Source organism: Suricata suricatta, chromosome 12 (assembly GCF_006229205.1).
Source record: "Suricata suricatta isolate VVHF042 chromosome 12, meerkat_22Aug2017_6uvM2_HiC, whole genome shotgun sequence".
Taxonomy (NCBI): Eukaryota; Metazoa; Chordata; class Mammalia; order Carnivora; family Herpestidae; genus Suricata; species Suricata suricatta.
In genome coordinates this window covers 52,809,300-52,828,164 of record NC_043711.1, presented here as the reverse complement: position 1 = coordinate 52,828,164, position 18,865 = coordinate 52,809,300, and the positions used below count along the sequence as shown (strand labels likewise).

Below are 18,865 nucleotides of genomic sequence, written 5' to 3'. Positions count from 1 at the left end.
AGCTCGACCTTCCCTCCTCCACCTCACTTTTCCTCACAGTCTTTTTGGAGCAAACCCCAGACATTGTAGAATGTCCTTCATAAATCCTACAGCATCTATCTAAAAGACAAGGCCTGTAAAAGAAAGAAAAAATATTTGTGTTTTGCAACTTTGAGATTCGATTATTTCTGTGAGGGAATAAGTATCTAGGGAGAGGACAGGGTGACAAAGCCTTGGGAATTGGCTGACGTGGAAGTTTTATTTTCTTGTATGTAGGAATAACAACAGATAACTTCCTGCCCACAAAATGCTTCTCAGTTTGGCAGCAAAAACCTCTCCAGTTCTCAGCCTACCATCTTCGCCTTCCTCCCAGGTTCACCTGTTGTGCCTGCTGGCAAACGGTTTCTATCGCAGTAGCATCTGCAGCCAGCCAGATCTGCTTGCTGTCGGCCTGTCCATCGTCCCAGCTCGCTTTACCAAAGTGCCGCCTCAAGATGTGGACATCTGCTTCCTGTCAAACCTGGTGAAATGGTATGGCCCCCCAGCCCGCAGAGCCCTCGTGTAGGACTTCTGTCTCAGAGTCCGGGGGCCAGTCAGTTCCGTACATCTTCCCGGAGGGGACCCTCTATGCTGGCCCTTGGGCATAGCACTGAAGACAGAGAAGCGTCGGGCATGCTCTCTGCCCTGGAGGAGCTCCCAGGCTGCTTGGGGAGACAGGTGCACCCAGTTAATCAGGGTAGTGTGAGGAGTGTTCGGGAGGGGGTACGCAGGGGCCTGTGGGTCTGGGAAGGCAATGGCGGTGTGGGGATGGGGTCTTCAGTGGTGAGCAGGGGTCAGGCTGCTCAGACTGGGAGAAGCAGGGCACAGGCAGGTGAGGCTCACGGTTCCCTTCTGACACTGTCCCTTCTGGTTCTCTTGGCTATAAAAGGAGAGCAAGCATCCCTCTTTGCCATGGCCTGTGACACGGGGAATGCCTGGTTTCTCTCCAGGTTCATTGGAACTTTTACAGTTAATGCAGACCTTTCAACCAATGAGCAAGACGGCCTACAGACCACGCTGGAAAGGAGATTCGCTATTTATTCTGCACGGGATGATGAAGAGTTGGTCCATGTAAGTGACCTCCTGGCAGCATTTTTTCAGAACTGTTAGCAAGTGACCGTGGCAGTCACGTGCCAGATACCATTCCAGTGTTTTCCATGTTCGTCTTCAGTCCTCATAAGATTAAAAAAAAAAAGGTTCTGCAGCTCAGAGAGGCTAAATAACTCTCTGAGGACCATGCCGTTGGTAAGCGCTGGCATCTAGATTGGGACATGGCCTATTGCTTGGTGGCCCGGAGTACAGAACACTTCAGTTTTGGTCAGGCGCCCTCAAATTGTTTCCGTTAAATATTCAGAACTTACGTTCAGACATCCCAAGGAAATGGTTTCTCAAACGTTGGCTGCTGAAATCTTCCAGAAAGTATTTCCCGACCTTCCCCCTTGCGCAGTGACACTGGCCAGCAGCTGTGCAGCGAGGCGAGTTCTGTGCACCAAAGGTATTTTGTATCTGAAAAATAGAGGTAGAAATACAGTTTTCTCCTCGAAAGATTCCTGTAAATCACGTATGCCTGTATCTGAGCTCCAGCTTTTCTGTTTGTTTTGGCCAAGAGACCAGACTTCTTGTATCTTAAGAGCCCATGTGACGGGCATCTTTACCCGTCTTCTGATCTGGTTTGAAAACCTCTCAGATATCTGACACAGCCAGTAAGCATGCCAGAATACCACCTCCCAGGGGTCAGCGTTAATATTGGGTGCCATCCTCCCTGACTTTGTTCCTGTGTGTATTTCCAAAATATTTTACCATCCCAAAATGATACCGTGTGCCCATTAAATAGTCACCCTGCAGTCTGCTTCCTCCTCCCTCTCCCTCAAGCACCTGGCAGCCATCGGTTTGGGTTCTGTCTCTATAGGTTTATGTGTTCTGGACGTTTCATGTGGAAGAAATACACCCTGTGACCTTCTGTGACTGGATCGACCACATGTTGTTTGTTCAACATCTCGTGGCTGTTGTAAAGAGCACTGCCACAAGCGTGTGTGTGCGTGTACCTATTCGAGTTCTTGTTTTCACTTCTTCTGAGTACGTAGAATACGTACCAAGGAGTGGAGTTGTTGAATCATTCAGTGTTTAGCTTTTTGAGGAGCTGACTTTTCCACAGCGGCTGTGCCATTGCACTTTTCCACCAGCAGGGGGCAAGGACTCCACTTTTTCCACATCTTCGCCAACACGTGTTATTTTTCGTAAAACAGAAAATTTTTTGAAAAAATTTTTTCACCACAGAAGACTGAGTGGTATCTCATTGTGATTTTGATTTACATGTCCCTGGTGACTCCCGATGGCTAGCGTCTCCATGTGCCTATTGGCCATTTGTATATCTTCTTCACAAAAATACCTGTATAAATCCTATGCCTATTTTTTAATTGAGTTCTTTGTATTTTTCTGGTTCTGTTGTGAGAGTTCTTTATGTATTCTACATACTAGGCTCCTATCACATTATGCAAATATTCTCTCCTGTCGGTTGTTTCTTCCCTTTCTTGATAAAGTCACAAAAATTTTCATTTTGTCAAAATTCAATTTTCCTATTTTGTCCTTCATTCCTCATACTTTTGGTGTCATATCTAAGAATCCATTACCAAATCCAAGCTCATGAAGGTTTCTTCCTTTGTCTTATTCTAAGAGTTTTATACATGTAGATGTCTCACACGTAGGTCTTTCATCCGTCGCGAGTTACTGTTTATATGTGAGGTGAGGTGAATTCACCTTCATTCTTCTGCATGTAGAGACCCCGCCGTCCCAGCTGCTGAGTTGAGGAGACCGTTTTGTGTTCTCTTCACTGCTGGCCCAAGAGACAAGGTTTTCAATGGGGACTGCACGGCCTTGGCACCCTATCAAAACCCTGTTGCGCGAGGATGGACGGGTTAATTCTAACTCTGTGTGTGCATCAGGACTCCTTGTGTCCTCCTGTCTGAGCATTTCTCAGGCTCCCCTTGTCCTTGCTACCTTGGCACTTTTGAAGACTACTGCATAGGAATTTTGTGGAGTGTCCCTCTGTTTGGGTTTTTTTGATGTTTTCTCTTCCCCTCTGCTTTTCACTTCAGAAGAAACAGGCGAAAGGAATGTTTTTTTTCGACATAACATGGCTTTTCACAGAAGACTCGCCCTCCTGTTTCTGGCTTTCTCAGCTGGGCGTTCCAGTGACTTAGGAGAAATGGGCCCCCAAGGCCTGTGGGGGAAGGTCTTGCTCAGGTGCTTTGTCCCTGTTGCTGTTTCGGAGGCCCCTGTCCTTACAGGGTGACAGAATTCTTACAGCTGCAGCCTCCAGTTGAAAGACGTCTTGTGGGGAGAATGGAAAACGGAGTAGACCGTGTGGGCCTGGCGACGATGATGTTTTCTGTTGTTTCTTCTCGGGTACGCCGTTTAGTTATTTCCTTCTAAACACAAGCACAACGTGTGGTGAATCCAGAGTAGTCAGAAGATAGGTAAACTGGGAAAGAAAATCACCTGTGAACATCTTTACCCCCAAATGGATCCTTTTCTAGACACACATGTATATTTACAGTAACTTTTTTTTTTTTTTACAAAAATTAACATTACACATAAAAACCAAACCATTTTTCTACAAAGATAAATCTCTCCGGCGTTGTTTTTAATAATGTGTGGAGGTTTCCAGATTCTCTTGCTTGGATGTTTCTAACTTTTCCCTGTTACAGAGATCTACCCACAAAAAGCACCATGGAATTAGTTACATCTTCATTTTTTTTCTTGGAGTAAATGTGTCGTTCTTTTTCGTTGTAGATATTTTTACTGATTCTCCGGGCCCTGCAGCTCTCCACCCGACTGGTATTGTCTCTGCAGCCGATTCCCCTGAAGTTACCTACAGCAAAGGTGGGGTTCTCCCAGAGGGTAATTGTGTCCATGGGGAGGGAGAAATTCTGACTTCACAAAAATATTGGTATTAGACTAGTTTGGATGGTTGGTTTCCATGGCGCATGGGCCTCTTGGAGCCTGCTTTGCACATGCCCTGTGTGGGGAGGACAGGACACCAGGGGGCCTCCAGCAGCCTGAGCCTGATGGAGCTGGATGTGCAGAGAGGGACCTGAGGGAGGGCTTGGCTCCTTGGTGGGTCACTGTCTGCTGTGGGTGCAGTAGAGTGGCCCGCCCCCTCCTCCTCGTTGCTGTGGAGTGATGGCAAGTGAAGGTCTCCGCATTCGGCCATGATCCAAGGGGGAGGCTCAGCTCTGTACTACAGCGCTGTTGGCCCTGTCTGAAACTTAGTAGTCCAGATTCTTTTTTTGTTTCTTTTTTTTTTTTTAGTTTGTTTATTTTGAGAGAGAGAGACAGGGAGAGTGAATGGGAAAGGGGCAGAGAAGGAGGGGACAGAGGATCTGAAGTGGGCTCTAAGCTGTCAGCACACAGCTTAATGTGGGGCTCGAATTCATGAACCATGAGATCATGACCTGAGCTGAACTCGGCTGCTCAATCGACTGAGCCACCCAGGTGCCCCTGAAATTCTGTATTCTTAATGCAGCAACTTCATTAAGTCTGTCAGTATTTGTTTGCTAGGCACATTATGTGCCAAAAAAAAAAAAAAAGATACACTGTGTGCAAGGTGGGTATTACTGCCAAGGACACTGAGATTCAGAGGTTTACATGTACAAAATGATATGTTAATGGGGACATATGGAGACATTCATAGGTATTTATGTATAATAAGTCTATATGTAAGAAATATTTGAAAACATGTATCAGTGTCTGCATGACTTGACAGCACCATGTAAGAGATGAGAAGCAGAGCTGGAATTTAGCCTAGGTTTGTCAGCTTCCGGCATTCTTTTCCCCCGGGCCATACTCGAGAATGGAAAGAGCTACACGGTGGCCTGTCTGAGGTGCCCTGGATGTGAGTGAACACAGTCTTACGGTCCTAAAGGATAGCCGGTCTGTCGCTGTCTGAGCTTGGGGACATCTTGTGTGCGCTGGTCCTGTAAGCCAGCAGCTTAGGCCTGGTAGATAATAGGATCTCCTATCATTAGCAAAAAAAGAAAAAATGAAATTTCCTCTTCTGTTAAGGGAAAGAAAGCTTCCAAGGAGAAGTCTACAGAGGGTCCTGGAGGCTCCTTGGAACCTTCAAGCCCAGATCCGGAAAACCAAGCCAGACCCAAGAGCAGCAAGGGGACCAGACGAGAGAGCACACCTTCTGCAGGCAGTGGCAGTCCAAGCGCCCTAGGGAGGAGGAGGAAGGCAGCTGCGGTTGGGAAGAAACGGAGTGTGCCCTCCTCCAGTGAGGAAGAAGAGTGGAAGGCGGGGGGGCAGGAGGAGGGCCCCCGGGGACGTCGGCAGGCCCCGGAGCGGCAGGCGGCCTCCAGGGTGTCATATAAAGAGAGTGGGAGTGAGAAGGGCAGCAGTGGCTCTGACTTTGAGCTCTCCGGTGGGGAAGTCCATCATTCATCTGATGAGGATTCTGAACCTGGCCGTCCCAGGCACAGGAGGGCCCGGGTCCCCCAGAGGAAAACGTCAGGGTCCAAGAGTGACTCCAGGCCCCAACATGGAAGGCACCCTAAGCGCTCTGGCCTTCCAGCAGCGTCCACGAGCTCTTCGAGCAGTAAGAGCAAGCGAGGCAAGGAACTCCCCAGTGATGGTGAGGGGGCCCAAAGGGGGAAAACGGCTGGCATCGACCAGTGGCTGGAGGTGTTCTGCGAGCAGGAAGAAAAGTGGGTGTGTGTGGACTGTGTGCACGGTGTGGTTGGCCAGGCGGTGGCCTGTTACAAGTACGCCAGCAAACCCATGACTTATGTGGTGGGCATCGACAGTGATGGCTGGGTCCGGGATGTCACCCAGAGGTACGACCCAGCCTGGATGACCACTACCCGCAAGTTCCGAGTCGACGCCAAGTGGTGGGCTGAAACCCTGAGACCGTACCAGAGCCCACTGGTGGAGAGGGAGAAGAAGGAGGACTCAGAGGTAAGGCTGCTGGGGAGAGAGAGGGAGGACTCAAAAGTAAGGCTGGTGGAGAGGTAGGAGTACGAGGACTCCAAGGTAAGGTTGCCAGAGAGTGAGGAGGAAGAGGACTCTGAAGTAAATGTGGTGGAAAGGGAGGAGGAGGAAGTAATGTTGCTGGAGAGGGAGGAGGGGGAGGACACTGAAGTAAATGTGCTGGAGAGCAAAGAGGAGGAGGAGGACTCAGATGAAAGTCTGATGGAGTATGAAGAGGGCTCGTTAATTTTGGCAGTGAGAGAGGAGAACTCAGGCTCGTAGGCAGTGAGGAAGAAGAGGACTCAGAGGTAAGGTAGATGGAGAGGGAAGAGGAGGAGGACTCAGAGAAAAGGCTGGTGGAGAGGAAGGATGAGGACTCCGTGGAAGGCTGGTGGAGAGTGAGAAGAAGGAGGACTCAGAGGCAAGGCTGGTGGAGATAGAGGAGGAGAAGTGAGAGGTAAGGATGGGGAAGAGGGAAGAGGAGGAGGACCCGGAGGTAAGGCTGGTGGACAGTGAGTAGGAGGACTCCCAGGCAAGACTGCTCGAGAGGGAGGAGGAGCAATCAGAGGTCAGGGCATTACAGAGGGAGGAGGAAGACTCAGATATAAGGCTGGTGAGGAGGAGGAGGAGGACTCAGGTAAGTCTTGTGGAGAGTGAGGAGGAGGTGAAACCAGCAGTAATGCTGGTGGAGAGGGAGGAAGAGCACTCAGAAGTGAGGTAAGGGTGGAGAGGGAGGAGGAGGACTCAGGAAAGGCTGGGGAGAGGGATGAAGAGGACTCAGGGAGGTGGTGGAAAGGGAGATTGAGGAGGAATCAGAAGGAAGGCTGCTTGAGAGGGTGGAGGAGCAGTCAGGCTGGTGGAGGGGAAGGAGGAGGACTCAGAAGGCTGGTGGAGAGTGAAGAAGATGAGGACACAGAGGTAAAGCTGGTGGAGAGGAAGACTGAGGAGGACTCCCAGGTAAGGTTGCTGGAGAGGTAGAAAGAGGACTCAGAGGCAAGGGTGGTGGAGGAGGAGGTAATGTTGGTGGAGGGAGGAGGAGGAGGACTCAGGAAAGGCTGGTGGAGAGGAACAAGGAGGAGGATTAAAAGGTAAGGTTGGTGGAGATGTAGGATGAGGATTCAGGCACGCTTTGTGGAGAGGGAGATGGAGGAGTCAGGTAAAGCTGGTGGAGAGGGAGCAGGAGGACTCAGAATGACTTGTGGGCTGTGAGGAGTAGGGGGACTTAGGCAAGGCTGGCAGAGAGAGAGGAGGAGGACTCTGAGGTAAAGCTTTTGTAGAGGGAGAAGGAGACTGAGGTAATATTGCCTGACAGTTGGAGTACTCAAAGGTAAGGCTGATGGAGAGGAAGGAGGAAGACTCAGGTAAGGCTGGTGAGAGGGAGGAGGAGGTCTCAGGTAAAGCTGGGGGAGAGGGAGGAGGAGGAATCTGGGTTCAGGCTGACAGGAGGGAGAATGACTAGGGCTCAGAGGTAAGGCGGGTGGAGATGGTGGAGGAGGAGTGAGAGGTAAGGATGGTGAAGAGGGAAGAGGAGGACTCGGAGGTAAGGCTGGTGGACAGTGAGTAGGAGGAGGACTCACAGGCAAGGCTGCTTGAGAAGGAGGAGAAGGAGTAGCAAAAAGAGGTAAGAGTGGTGGAGAGGGAGGAGGAAGACTGAGGTAAGGGCGGTGGAGAGTGTGGAGGAAGAGGGCTCATAAGTAAGTCTGGTGGAGCGGGAGGAGGAGGTGAACCCAGTGATAATGCTAGGGGAGGGAGGAGGAGCACTCAGGTAAGGTTGGTAGAGAGGGAGGAGGAGGAAGACTCAGAGGTAAGGCTGGTGGAGAGGATGGGGAGGACTCTGGGAGACTGTAGAAAGGGAGGTTGAGGAGGAATCAGAAGGAAGGCTGCTTGAGAGGGAGGAGGAGCGATCAGAGGTAAGGCTGGTGGAGGGGAAGAGGAGGCCTCAGAGGAAGACTGGTGGAGAGTGAGGAGAGGGGGACTCAGAGGCAAGGATAGTGGAGGAGGAGGAGGGAAAGCTTGTGTAGAAGGTGGAGGAGACTGAGGTAATGCTGCCTGACCGTAGGAGTACTAAGAGGTAAGGTTGATGGAGAAAGAGGATGAGGAGGATTCAGGTAAGACTGGTGAGAGGAAAGTGGAGGACTCAAGGTAAGTCTGGTGGAAAGGGAGGAGGAGGACTCAGTAAGGCTTGTGGGCAGTGAGGAGGAGGAGGAGGACTCAGGCAGGGTTGGTGGAGAGTGAGGAGGAGGAGGATTTCGGCAATGTAGTCGAAAGGGAAGAGGAGGTTTCAGAGGTAAGGCTGGTGGAGAGTGAGGAGAAGGACGCGTAGGTAAGTCTGTTGGAGAGGGAGAGGTGAACCCAGCAATAATGCTGGTGGAGATGGAGGAGGAGCACTCAGAGGTAAGGTTGGAGGGGGAGGAGGATGAGGGGCTCAGGTAAGGCTGGTGGAGAGGGATGAAGAGGACTCAGGGAGGTCTAGGAGGAATCAAAGGAAGGCTGCTAAAGAGTAAGGAGGAGCAATCAGAGGTAAGGCTGGTGGAGAGGAAGGAGGAGGCCTCAGAGGAAGGCTGGTGGAGAGTGAAGAGGAGGAGGACTGAGAGGTACAGCTCATGGAGAGGAAGACCAAGGAGGATTCCCAGGTAAGGTTGCTGGAGAGGAAGAAGGACTCAGAAGTAAGGCTGGTCCACCAGCCTTACTGGTGGAGGAGGAGGACTCCGGTAAAGTGGGTCGAGAGGAGGAAGTGAAGGACTCAGGTAATGTTGGTGGAGGGGTAGGAGGAGGACTCAGGTCAGGCTGGTGGAGATGGAGCAGGAGGTCTCTGATGTATGGCTGGTGGAGAGGAAGAGGAGGACTCAAGGTAAGGCTAGTGGAGAGGAGGAGGAAGAATACTCAGGTAATGTTGGTGGATAAGGAGGAGGAGAACTCAGGTAAGGCTGGTGGAGAGGGAGCAGAAGGACTCCTGCAAGGATGGAGGAGGAAGAGGAGGATTCAGGCAAGACTGGTGGAGTGGAAGCAGAAAGAAAACACAGAGGCAAGACTGGTGGAGAGTGAGGAGGAAGAGGACTCAGAGGTAAAGCCCATGGAGAGGAAGCCCCGGGTGGGGATATCTGTATGTGATCTCTTGTAATTATCACAGCAGTCCTATGGAGCTGGAATGATTATTGCCTTCATTTTACAAGTTAAACATGTAGGGTATGATTAATTGCCTTAGTATTTGAACTCGTGTCTGTTTGGCTTTGAAGCCATATAACGTGAGCTTTCTTAATTGTGTAGTTGTAAATTCGGAGCTTTAAAATAATTTATGCAAGTCCTACACTACAAATTGCACAGAGTGAAAGAAGAAACACTCATTAATGCAGTGGTCTTCTGTGCCTACCCCCCTCGGATCTAGAACAGTCGTCTCCTGGGAAGGGAGGGACTCGGGAAGGCACTGTGGGAGGCACACTGCTAAGACAGAGTACGGTGTGTCCTGGGACCACCCGTTGACCGAGCCCGTTGTGCGTGGCAGTTGTGCTGGTGGATCTCAACAGTTGCCCAGATTTGTGGGACAGATTCCTCCCGCCTGTCAGGAGGAGTGTGAGGCCAAGGTTTCTGTGGCCTTGCTTGCAGCAGCGCAGTTTGCTCTGCCCCGAGTTCCCCGCAGCGGTGCGGGTCTCATTTTACTTAGAAGCGACAGGGCGGGTGGGGGTTGCGCAGGTGACGTCCTGAAAAGTACTTGCAGCGAAGTGGGAGTGTGCCCCTGCTCCCAGCCACTCTGCCTTGCCCGTCCTTGCCAATCTGTGCGGGCCTTGGGAGCGAGGCCAGGGAACGCCCCGGGCCCGCGGGGGTAGGATGGGAACCACAGGGTGGACTCGCCCCTGAGAGACCCGCACGGGGGAAGGAGCGCTAGGAGAGCACGTCCTAGTTCCCGCGGACTCAGCCCCATACCGGTGTGCAGTGCTGGCACTTCCGGGCAGGGCCACTTCCTGAGGAAAGCCGCGTGTCTTCCCCGAGGACCAGCGTAGGCAGTGCTCTGCGAGACTGGCCCAGGGGTCTGCGTGCTGGAAATGAATAGGTTAGGTGACCCTTCTAGGTGTTGCAAGTCACAGAATTACATGCTTCAGTTGCTTTTGATTTGTCTAAAGCTGCTCACCGCTGGCCTACAAATAGGCACTGCCGTTACTGGTGCTTGTGAACCTGCTCCACTGTTTGTTGGGCAAGGTGGTCGAAGGGTCCCGTCCACCTCAGACCTCACCTCCTCTTCCAGGCATGCTCAACATTGTCTCTCTGGCATTTGCAGTTTCAGGCAAAGCACCTGGGCCAGCCTTTGCCAACTGTCATTGGCACGTACAAGAACCACCCTCTGTACGCCCTGAAGAGGCATCTCCTGAAGTACGAGGCCATCTACCCCGAGACAGCCGCCATTCTTGGGTACTGTCGTGGAGAGGCTGTCTACTCCAGGTGCGTCTGGTGGCCCAGTGCCTTTGTCTTCCCAACGGCCTGGGACTAGCGACCTTCTGGGCAGGGGGCTGCAAACGTGGCCCTCTGGTCAAACGGGTTGAGCTTTCTGGTGTGTGTGCCCTCCATCCCCTGTGGGGCATGTGTAGAGGCGATTATAGCTTGAAGATGAGAACAACAAGGGTTAAAAGACCAGCAGGTGAAAAAAGGTTATGGGGAAAAATAAAAAGTCCAAGGTTATAAGAATGAAAAACACACCCACAGTTTATAAGGAATAAAGATTTGATTATGACCAAGTGAGTGGATATTTTAATGGGGACAGAGCCCTCTGGGAAGATGAAAGCGTTCTGGAGACGGATGGTGAGGACAGTTACTCAGCAGTGTGAACGTACCGAATGCCGCTGAACTGCACACGTAATCACGGGGAAGATGATGCATTTTATGTGTATTTGCTCCACACCAAAAAAAAAAAAAAAAAAAAAAACAACCAAAGAAGGAAGGAAGGCAATAAGCGAAAATGAACATAAAATATATACAAAATTAAAACATCATTTTAACGTCCCGAAAAAAAATAGAAACAAAACTTTTAAGAAATAGCAATTGAGAGAAATAATAACTAAAAGAAGTGATTTTTTTTTTTTTTTTAACATTGGAATGCAAGACCAAAGATAGAGTGGAGGGTATTCTTCACATACGGGAGAAGAAAGAGAAAACAGGGAAAGAGGGAAATCACATGAGTGGGTGGAGTGAGTCCTCTAAGTGGGGACTCTGTCCCCCATGGCAACTCCACAGGGAGGCAGCCTTGTTCAGGGTCCGTGCTGGAGTTTTCTGTTCCAGCCTGCTCAGGGCCTCAGTTTCGAAGGCACAGGCCCCCGGGGCCAGCTGTCCTGACCAAGGGGGTGAAGCCCAGGCTTCCTCACGTGGCTGGGGGCAGCAGGTCTGGTAGGAAGAAAGTGCCACCGTGGCCCACAGGGACCACCATGCCCACCAGAGGAGAAAGCATTAGAGGTGGACAGTTCTTTGGGTGGTGAAATATACCAGAGTGTGCCATTTACCCATTTGTGAGCGTACTGTCTGGCGGTGTTGAGTACATTGACGTTACAGTACAACCGTCCCCACCCTGCCTCTCCACAACTTGTTCATCTTCCCAACCTGAATCTCTGTCCCCGCTGAATCACTAACTCCCCGTTCTCGCCCACACAGCCTGTGGCACCGACCTGCCTGCTCTCCATCTCTGTGCATCTGACTCCTTTCAGGACCTCACACGTGTGGGACTGTGCAGGGGTTGACCTTTTGGGACTGGCACCTGGTGGCGGGCACTTGTGGCTTTCCTGCTTGGATACTGTGCCTCATGCCACCATGGACAGGGGTGTACAGCTGTCTCTTTGAGAGGCTGCTTCCAGCTCTTGGGCATATTCCCAGCAGCGGTGTTGTGGGGTCATAACGGGAATTCGGTGTTTCACTTTGTGAAGACCCAACATTCCGGTTCTCCACCAAGGCTGCATCGTTCTGCAGTCCCGCCAGCAGATACAAGATCCCGGTATTTCCACACCCTTGCCAACACTTACATTCTGGTTTGCCTGATAATAGCCGCCGCCCTTGTGGGTATGAAGTAGTTAGAAGCTGAGATTTATTCTGACAGGGCTGGGTCCCGTTCCCCACTGTTCTCCTTGGGAATGTCCAGATAGTGCCCACCTGCTCCGCCACCTGTTCTACATGAAGACTGTGACTGTGACTTAATCACCTCTCTGGGCAGTCGGAGGTGTGTGGCCTTCAGCAGCGGTGTGGGTGGCGCTCCCAGCTCTGACAGCAGTGGTGCGGACAGAGAAGCGCTGCTGCGGGACCTGGAGTGCGTCTGGGCGTCTGGGCGTCTGGCAACCTGGGAAAGCAGAGAGGACAGAGCTCATCACCCCTGACTGATCAAGCAGGGCGCTGAGGATCAGGAAGGGAAAGTGGCTTGTCCAGGGTCACTCCATTAGGCAGTGGCACAGAGGAGGCGGTGCACCCCTCGTGCGTTGTACTGTGCCGGAGGTCCACCTCAGAGTGGTCTGGGAAGGGCCTGAATTCTGCACCGGAAGGGCACTTAGTGCCCTTGCTCACTGGAGCCACTCTCTGGGCAGAGGTCAGGGCTGCCAGCTGAGGAAGAAACAGATGTGCCCGTCAGAGGCAGCTCAGCAAGGAAGGCAACTGGAACTTGTTGGAAAGTAGCCTTGCAAAGGTATAGCTCTTAGCTCTTGAAGGAGAGCAAAACCAGAGGTCTCTAATCAGGCTGCTGGGAATTAATGACTCTCTCACGAGCATGAATCTTAATTCTGTGATCGTTCATTAGTTTCTTGTAGTTTCCATGTAGTCTTCTTTGGGGTTCACTGCCCCATCTTTGGACACTCGCCCTCCACCCCTCCCCCTTCAGTGTGTTCAGCAGCAGACCAGGCCTTCGTCAGCCATGCACTGGCTCAGCTGTCTTGTCCTCCTCAAGCTCTTTCGGTGGGAGAAGGGGCAAAGCCTTGGCACGAAGCCTAAGAGACAGAGTAACTCCAGCAGGTCAGGGTTCGTAAGTAGACGCATCCCCCAGAAGATAGAAGTCTAGGTTAGCTGTTTGCCTAACGCAGGTCCCTGGTTCCCTCAGGAGCAGGGCTTTAAGAGAGAATTGAGGGCTGAGCGCATCCTTCTGGGAGGCGGAGCAAGCCGTGCCTGTGTGCACACCGCACTCCCTCGGGTGGTGTGACCTGAGTTCCTCCTGTGTCTCCCCGTCTGCTCCTGCAGGGATTGCGTGCATACCCTGCACTCCCGGGACACGTGGCTGAAACAGGCGAGAGTGGTGAGGCTGGGAGAAGTGCCCTACAAGGTAACTGCTGGGGGGCACGCTGAGAGCAGGGGCGTGGGCACTGAAGGCTGCTGGGTGTGGGCCAGAGAGGGACCTGAGCCTGACTTTTCTGGCTTGAGAATGATTGGAGGAAGGGAAAAGCATTCAAGTATGTCTTCCTTTAATGAAGAATTTGTAAGGTATGAATTGTTCAGAGCATGTAAGAAATTTGATATTTTTTAAGGGTCAGAAAACAGAGGCTCCACATGACCCTTTACAGAACACTTTTGCCGACCCTGCCCTGGAGGCAGCTAGTGTACCCAGGTGCCAGTCCTTGGCCCCGCACCCTGCGCCCATACCTCTCCTTCTAGTAGAAGTGATGCAGCCTTCTAGCCAGTCCACCTGAGTGAAAATTTTGGCTGCCAGACATCATCAGGGATCATGCTGGGGGGGGGGGGTCCCAAACCGTCCGTGCCTTCCAGGGCACATGACACTGGTGATTGCCAGGTGTAAGTCCTCGCCCTGTCACTCACTTGGCCCTGGGGAATGTATAAAGCATGGATGGCATGGCAGTGAAAGGCCAGGCTCTGGCCCTCGGGCACTGCAATTGTAGGCAACTGGTCTGTACTTTGTGGGATGCTCATCTGTAGAATGCAGGCGGTGACAGGGCTGAAGAAGGTAACACAAAAGCACCAGGCCCAGTGCCTGGGGCAGGAGCACGCTGGGTGTGGCTAGGGGTTGCAGTGCCCAGTGTCCTGGTGGTGCTAGCACCTGTGAAGGGGGTAAAACACACACCCGTCTCGGGTTCGTTGGAGAGCTTAACTGGGGCCACGGGTGTAAAGCGCTCAGCACGGCGGCCATTGTGCAGTCAGGGCTTCAGAAGTGGTAGTCTGTGTCACAACTGGCTGACCCCTCTGGTGTAGATGGTGAAGGGCTATTCCAACCGGGCCCGGAAAGCCCGCCTCGCCGAGCCCCAGCTGCAGGACCAAAATGACCTGGGCCTGTTTGGCAGGTGGCAGACGGAGGAGTACCAGCCGCCCGTGGCTGTGGATGGCAAGGTAAGGGCAGTGCGCAGCGGGGCCTGGACCAGGCCACTTCATTCTGTGGCCGGCTAGACCTGGTGTGCCGCCCCCCCACTGCAGGTCCCCCGGAATGAATTTGGGAATGTGTACCTCTTCCTGCCCAGCATGATGCCAGTCGGCTGTGTCCAGCTGAACCTGCCCAACCTGCACCGCATAGCCCGCAAGCTGGGTATCGACTGTGTGCAGGCCGTCACTGGCTTCGACTTCCATAAGGGCTACTCCCATCCCATGTGCGTGGGGGCCTTCCAGGGAGGCTGGGAGGAGGGGCATGAAGTCCATGTGAGGGTGGAGGCCATTTTCCGGGTCTTACTCTGGATTTGCAGAGTCAGCCTTAGCACTTGACCTTCTACTTTCATGCTTTTACTCTGGCTTTCATCCAGAGGCAGCAGAACTAATGCTGGATGAAAACAGTTTCCTGGGGGTGGTGACAGGTGACCAGGCAAGGGCAGCATGCTTCCTGCTTGGTGGCCTCTATCTTCCCAGGGGGTCAGAGTGGGGGCCCTCTTCCTCTGCATGGGCGGTGTCAGTTAGTGGCTGGGACTGCAGGGCAGCTGATGCAGGGAGTCCTTCAGGGCACTGAATGCCTAGGAGCTGCCTGCTGGCCTCCACATGGGGGAGGGAGGAGGCAGGGAGGAGAGGCCGGGGCAAGTGGCAGGCTCTAGAGGACCATCCATGTGGCATCCCCCACAGAACTGACGGGTACATCGTCTGTGAGGAATACAAAGACGTGCTCCTGGCTGCCTGGGAAAATGAGCAGGCGCTCATTGAAAAGAAGGAGAAGGAGGTGAGTGGCCTGGCCAGAGGACCTGAGGTGTGGAATGGCAGGGGACACAAGCCCCCTGTGAGGCGGGGCCCCCCTGCATCGTGGAGGAGAGTACACATGCTTGAAAGCTCTTTCCAGCTCTTGGACCCTGTGGAAGGCACCCAGAGAGCCTGCCCCGGATAAACAGGGTCCTTTGTGCACCTCACAGTTCACCATCCTTACCCATAGTCTGCCTGGCTCCTGACTCCGGGGACTGCCGCGCAAGCCCTTGCAGAAAGGAACTGCCTGGGGTCTGAGTCTGTGTAGCCCCCTACTTGAGGGTGTTAGGGTCGCTAACAGTTCACGAGAGACTTCTGTTATGCTGCCTTTTATGTGCCTCATTTTATAAATCACACCGATTTTTAAAAATATTTTTAAGAGAGTGAGTGCAGGGGGCGGGGGGGCGGCCAGAGGATCTGAAACCAGCTCTGTGTTAGCAGCACTGATGAACCATGAGATCATGACCGGAGCTGAAGTTGGATGCTTAACTGACTGAGCCACCCAGGCACCACAATCATGTTGATTTTAAATGTTTTTCTTTTAATCTGTATTTATTTTTGAGAGAGAGCACCCGCGCATGAACAGGGGAGGGGCAGAGAGAGGGAGACACAGAATCTGAGCCAGGTTCCAGGCTCCGAGCTGTCAGCAGAGCCCAACATGGGGCTCGAACACACGGTCTGCAAGATGGTGACCTGAGGCAAGTTGGCCGCTGAACTGCCTGAGCCCCCAGCACCCCGTCACCCTGATTTAAACAGCCTAGGCATATGCTCGAGAAACGCTTAAGCTCAAAATCTTATTTTGGATCTTTATACGTTCACAGGTTCCGTCTTGACATTTCTCCTGCACATGGCGGAACTCAACATCTTGTGCTCTCCTTTCGTCTTGCCTGCAGAAAAGGGAGAAGCGGGCCCTGGGGAGCTGGAAGCTGCTGGTCAGAGGACTGCTCATCCGGGAGAGGCTGAAGCTCCGCTACGGGGACAAGGTCAGTGTGGCTCCTTGCGGAGGAGACCAGCCCAAGTGGGAGAGGATCCTTATCTCGTTGGGAGAAGTGTCCCTGAAATGAGCCTCAGCTGGCTCTTCCAGCCCCCAGTCCTACCCCGACACCGTCTTTCCTGTTTCTGCGTGAGCCAGCGCCTGCCGTGGGTCTGAGCTCGTGCTGAACACATCCAGGGAGGGACGGGCAGTCTGCATTTCTGTTTGACGTGTTGCCCTTATACTGCAGCGCGCCCTGTGCCTGTGACCGTCCTCCGGGCCCTGGGTTGCTCATCTAACTCACGTCCCCTAGCACTGGCCCCGGGCTGGGCCAGCCTCTGGGTGCAGGTGTGACATTGACATGACAGCCCTCAAGGAGCTCCCATAGGGGCACAGAGGCCCCTCCACACACAGTTATGCAGTGTGCTCAGTACTGATCAGACACAGAAATGGGAACAGCTCTGGGAATAGCTGTGACCACACCTTTTTCTTACCCATCTACAACCCCACATGCTGCCAATTTGCCTTTAAAAAATATTTTGCCATGCTCCTCCCTCAAATCCCTTTGGTGACCTTTCACCAGGCTTTATGTTGACACCGTCCACCTGTGCAGTGTCAGGGGTCCTGGGGGTGCCTCCTTGGAGCGCTTGGCGCTGAGTTGCTCCTCTGCAGTTAGAGACAGTCATGCACCTTTTCCCAAGTGAGGTGGTACTAGGTGCAAAGCCCCAGCCCGGTGCTCTAGATTCTGTGGTTCACTCCATGAGGGCAACTTCCTGCATAAACATCTTTGTGACCCCAGCACCGTGCCCAGAGCAAGTTCTCCAGGACTCGCTTGGAGGAGCCCCAGTCTGAGTCTCTCCCAGCCCTGGTGGTGCCTTGTCCTCCCAGAGCCACTGACCCCGAGTAGGCTGCTGTGGGGTCTCTCCTGCCCCACAGGTGCTCCCTGCTGTCCAAACTGACCCAGGGCCTGCCCCTCCCTTCCCCTGTCCCTCTTTCTGCAGAGTGAGGCTGCAGCTGCCCAAGCACACGTGGGAGGCGGACTCTCTTCTGACGAGGAGGAGGGGACCAGCTCTCAGGCCCAGGCGTCCAGGATCCTGGCTGCCTCCTGGCCCCAAAACCGAGAGGCTGAGGCAGAGCAGAAGCCCCAGAGCCCCAAGAAGACCAAGAGGGAGCGGAGGGCGGCGGCCTCCCACCTATTCCCATTTGAGAGGCTGTGACCCTCCCACCTATTCCCATTTGAGAGGCTGTGACACACCCAGGCCCTGCGCCTACCTGGGGGCATCTCCTCTGCGAAGGCACAGAAGCAGCACTGCAGGCAAGGGCCAGGGACAGATGCTCGAGCTCAGGTGTCTGGTCAGAGTCCCTGAGGACTTTCTGCACCCTCGCTCTGCGCCTGGAGCTCCAAGGCACTTCCCGAGAGCCTCCCCCACCCAGGCATCACTCAGCGCAGCTCCGGAAATGTGATACCCTTGTTTTACAGCAACCACTGGGTGATTCCAGAACGTACTGGCCCTTTCTTCTGGGTGGGTTTCTTGTGACCCCCGTGCCGTGCTTTTGGCATCTTTCAGACCTGGGACCCATTCTCTACAGGCACTCACCTTCCCTCCATCAGGTTGGCTACCACTTCCTACAGCCACCCTCCGTGGCCTGGGTGAGAGCAGGGGGAGATGCGCTCAGCTCGGATGGTGGGGTGTCGGGATCTCCTTCTCAAAGTAACATTTCAGGGTGGCAGACGGCTGGAACACAGAGCTGGAATCAGGAAAGAAAAGGAAAAACACAGAGTTAAATGTTAGTATAACGTGGATCGGTGTTAAACTAGATTTTATTCATTTAAGGTTAAATTTATAAAATCTCTATGCATTGTAGGTAACTCAGGAGAGAAATACCTTTTGTATCATGTTGAAAAAATAAAGCATTTATCTAAAAAAAAAAGACCGCTCTGCACTTCCTTCCAGATTTCACGTCAGCTGTGACCATGTGCGAGGCAGAGCGGTCTGTGCACATGCTGATACTGCAGGTCAAGTCTTGCTCTCAGGGTCACTGGGAGCTCCTCACACAGACTGCCCTTCTTCCTACAGGAGAGATGTTACTGAACCCTTGACAGGAGCCATTAAAACCTTGAGCCAGTTCTCTCCAAGGGAAACAAACAAAACACTTGGGGTGTGACTCATATGCAGCAAGAGCTTGGCTGCAGGGCTGCTGTTGAGAAACAGAGCAGGGTTGCCATGGCCACAGCAGAGCCCCCCCCCCCCCCCCCCCCCCCCCCCCCCCCCCCCCCCCCCCCCCCCCGCCATGCCCTCTGAGAGGCCAGCGCTGTGGTTCATGGGAGCCGAGCCACAGCGTCTGGGGAGACTACTCCTGGGGAGCATTAAGGAACTGAAATGTCAGGTTGCGCGTGACAAGAGGAGGTTTTGGGAAGTAACTCACCTGCTTCACATCTTGTGACAGAAAGTATACACACTGCCAGCTTGGGTGTGACAGCAGCCATCGGTGGGTTGAGAGCAGGAAGCAACGGGGCGCCGTGTGGCGCAGTGGGCTAAGCGTCCTCCTCTTGATTTCGGCTCAAGTCATGACCTAAGGGTCACGAGATGGAGCCCCACGTCAGGCTCTGCACGGAGCATGGAGCCTGCTTGGGGTTCTCCTCCCGCTCTCTGTGCCCGTGCATGCACTCTCAAACAAACATCCAAAAAAAACCAAGCAAAAAGTGAAAAACTGCCTCGCCACCATACTCAGGCACAACGTGGCTTATCTCCTGCTGTCCTTGCCGAGAAGGGAGAAAGGCACCATGGC

At 53.1% G+C, this 18,865-nt stretch overlaps 1 protein-coding gene across 7 annotated transcripts in view; it reads left to right on the top strand.

Annotated features, from left to right (window-relative positions):
• The window catches only part of XPC (XPC complex subunit, DNA damage recognition and repair factor), a 31,537-nt gene extending 13,826 nt beyond the window's left edge, over positions 1–17,711 (top strand). For 3 of the 7 annotated variants that reach the window (XM_029916423.1, XM_029916421.1, XM_029916426.1), the window contains 11 exons: positions 353–510; positions 969–1,089; positions 3,811–3,900; positions 5,083–5,973; positions 10,259–10,419; positions 13,180–13,261; positions 14,143–14,277; positions 14,362–14,531; positions 14,992–15,085; positions 15,996–16,085; positions 17,077–17,711. In XM_029916423.1, coding sequence (XP_029772283.1) covers positions 353–510; positions 969–1,089; positions 3,811–3,900; positions 5,083–5,973; positions 10,259–10,419; positions 13,180–13,261; positions 14,143–14,277; positions 14,362–14,531; positions 14,992–15,085; positions 15,996–16,085; positions 17,077–17,292 — 2,208 coding nt within the window. In that variant the 3' untranslated portion in view covers positions 17,293–17,711. Of the gene's footprint in view, positions 1–352; positions 511–968; positions 1,090–3,810; positions 3,901–5,082; positions 5,974–6,394; positions 6,407–6,930; positions 6,943–10,258; positions 10,420–12,104; positions 12,223–13,175; positions 13,262–14,142; positions 14,278–14,361; positions 14,532–14,991; positions 15,086–15,923; positions 16,086–17,076 lie in introns of those variants that run through there. The other 4 variants (XM_029916428.1, XM_029916422.1, XM_029916427.1 and 1 more) reach the window with 4 other exon arrangements.
• Positions 17,712–18,865: the final 1,154 nt, after the last annotated feature.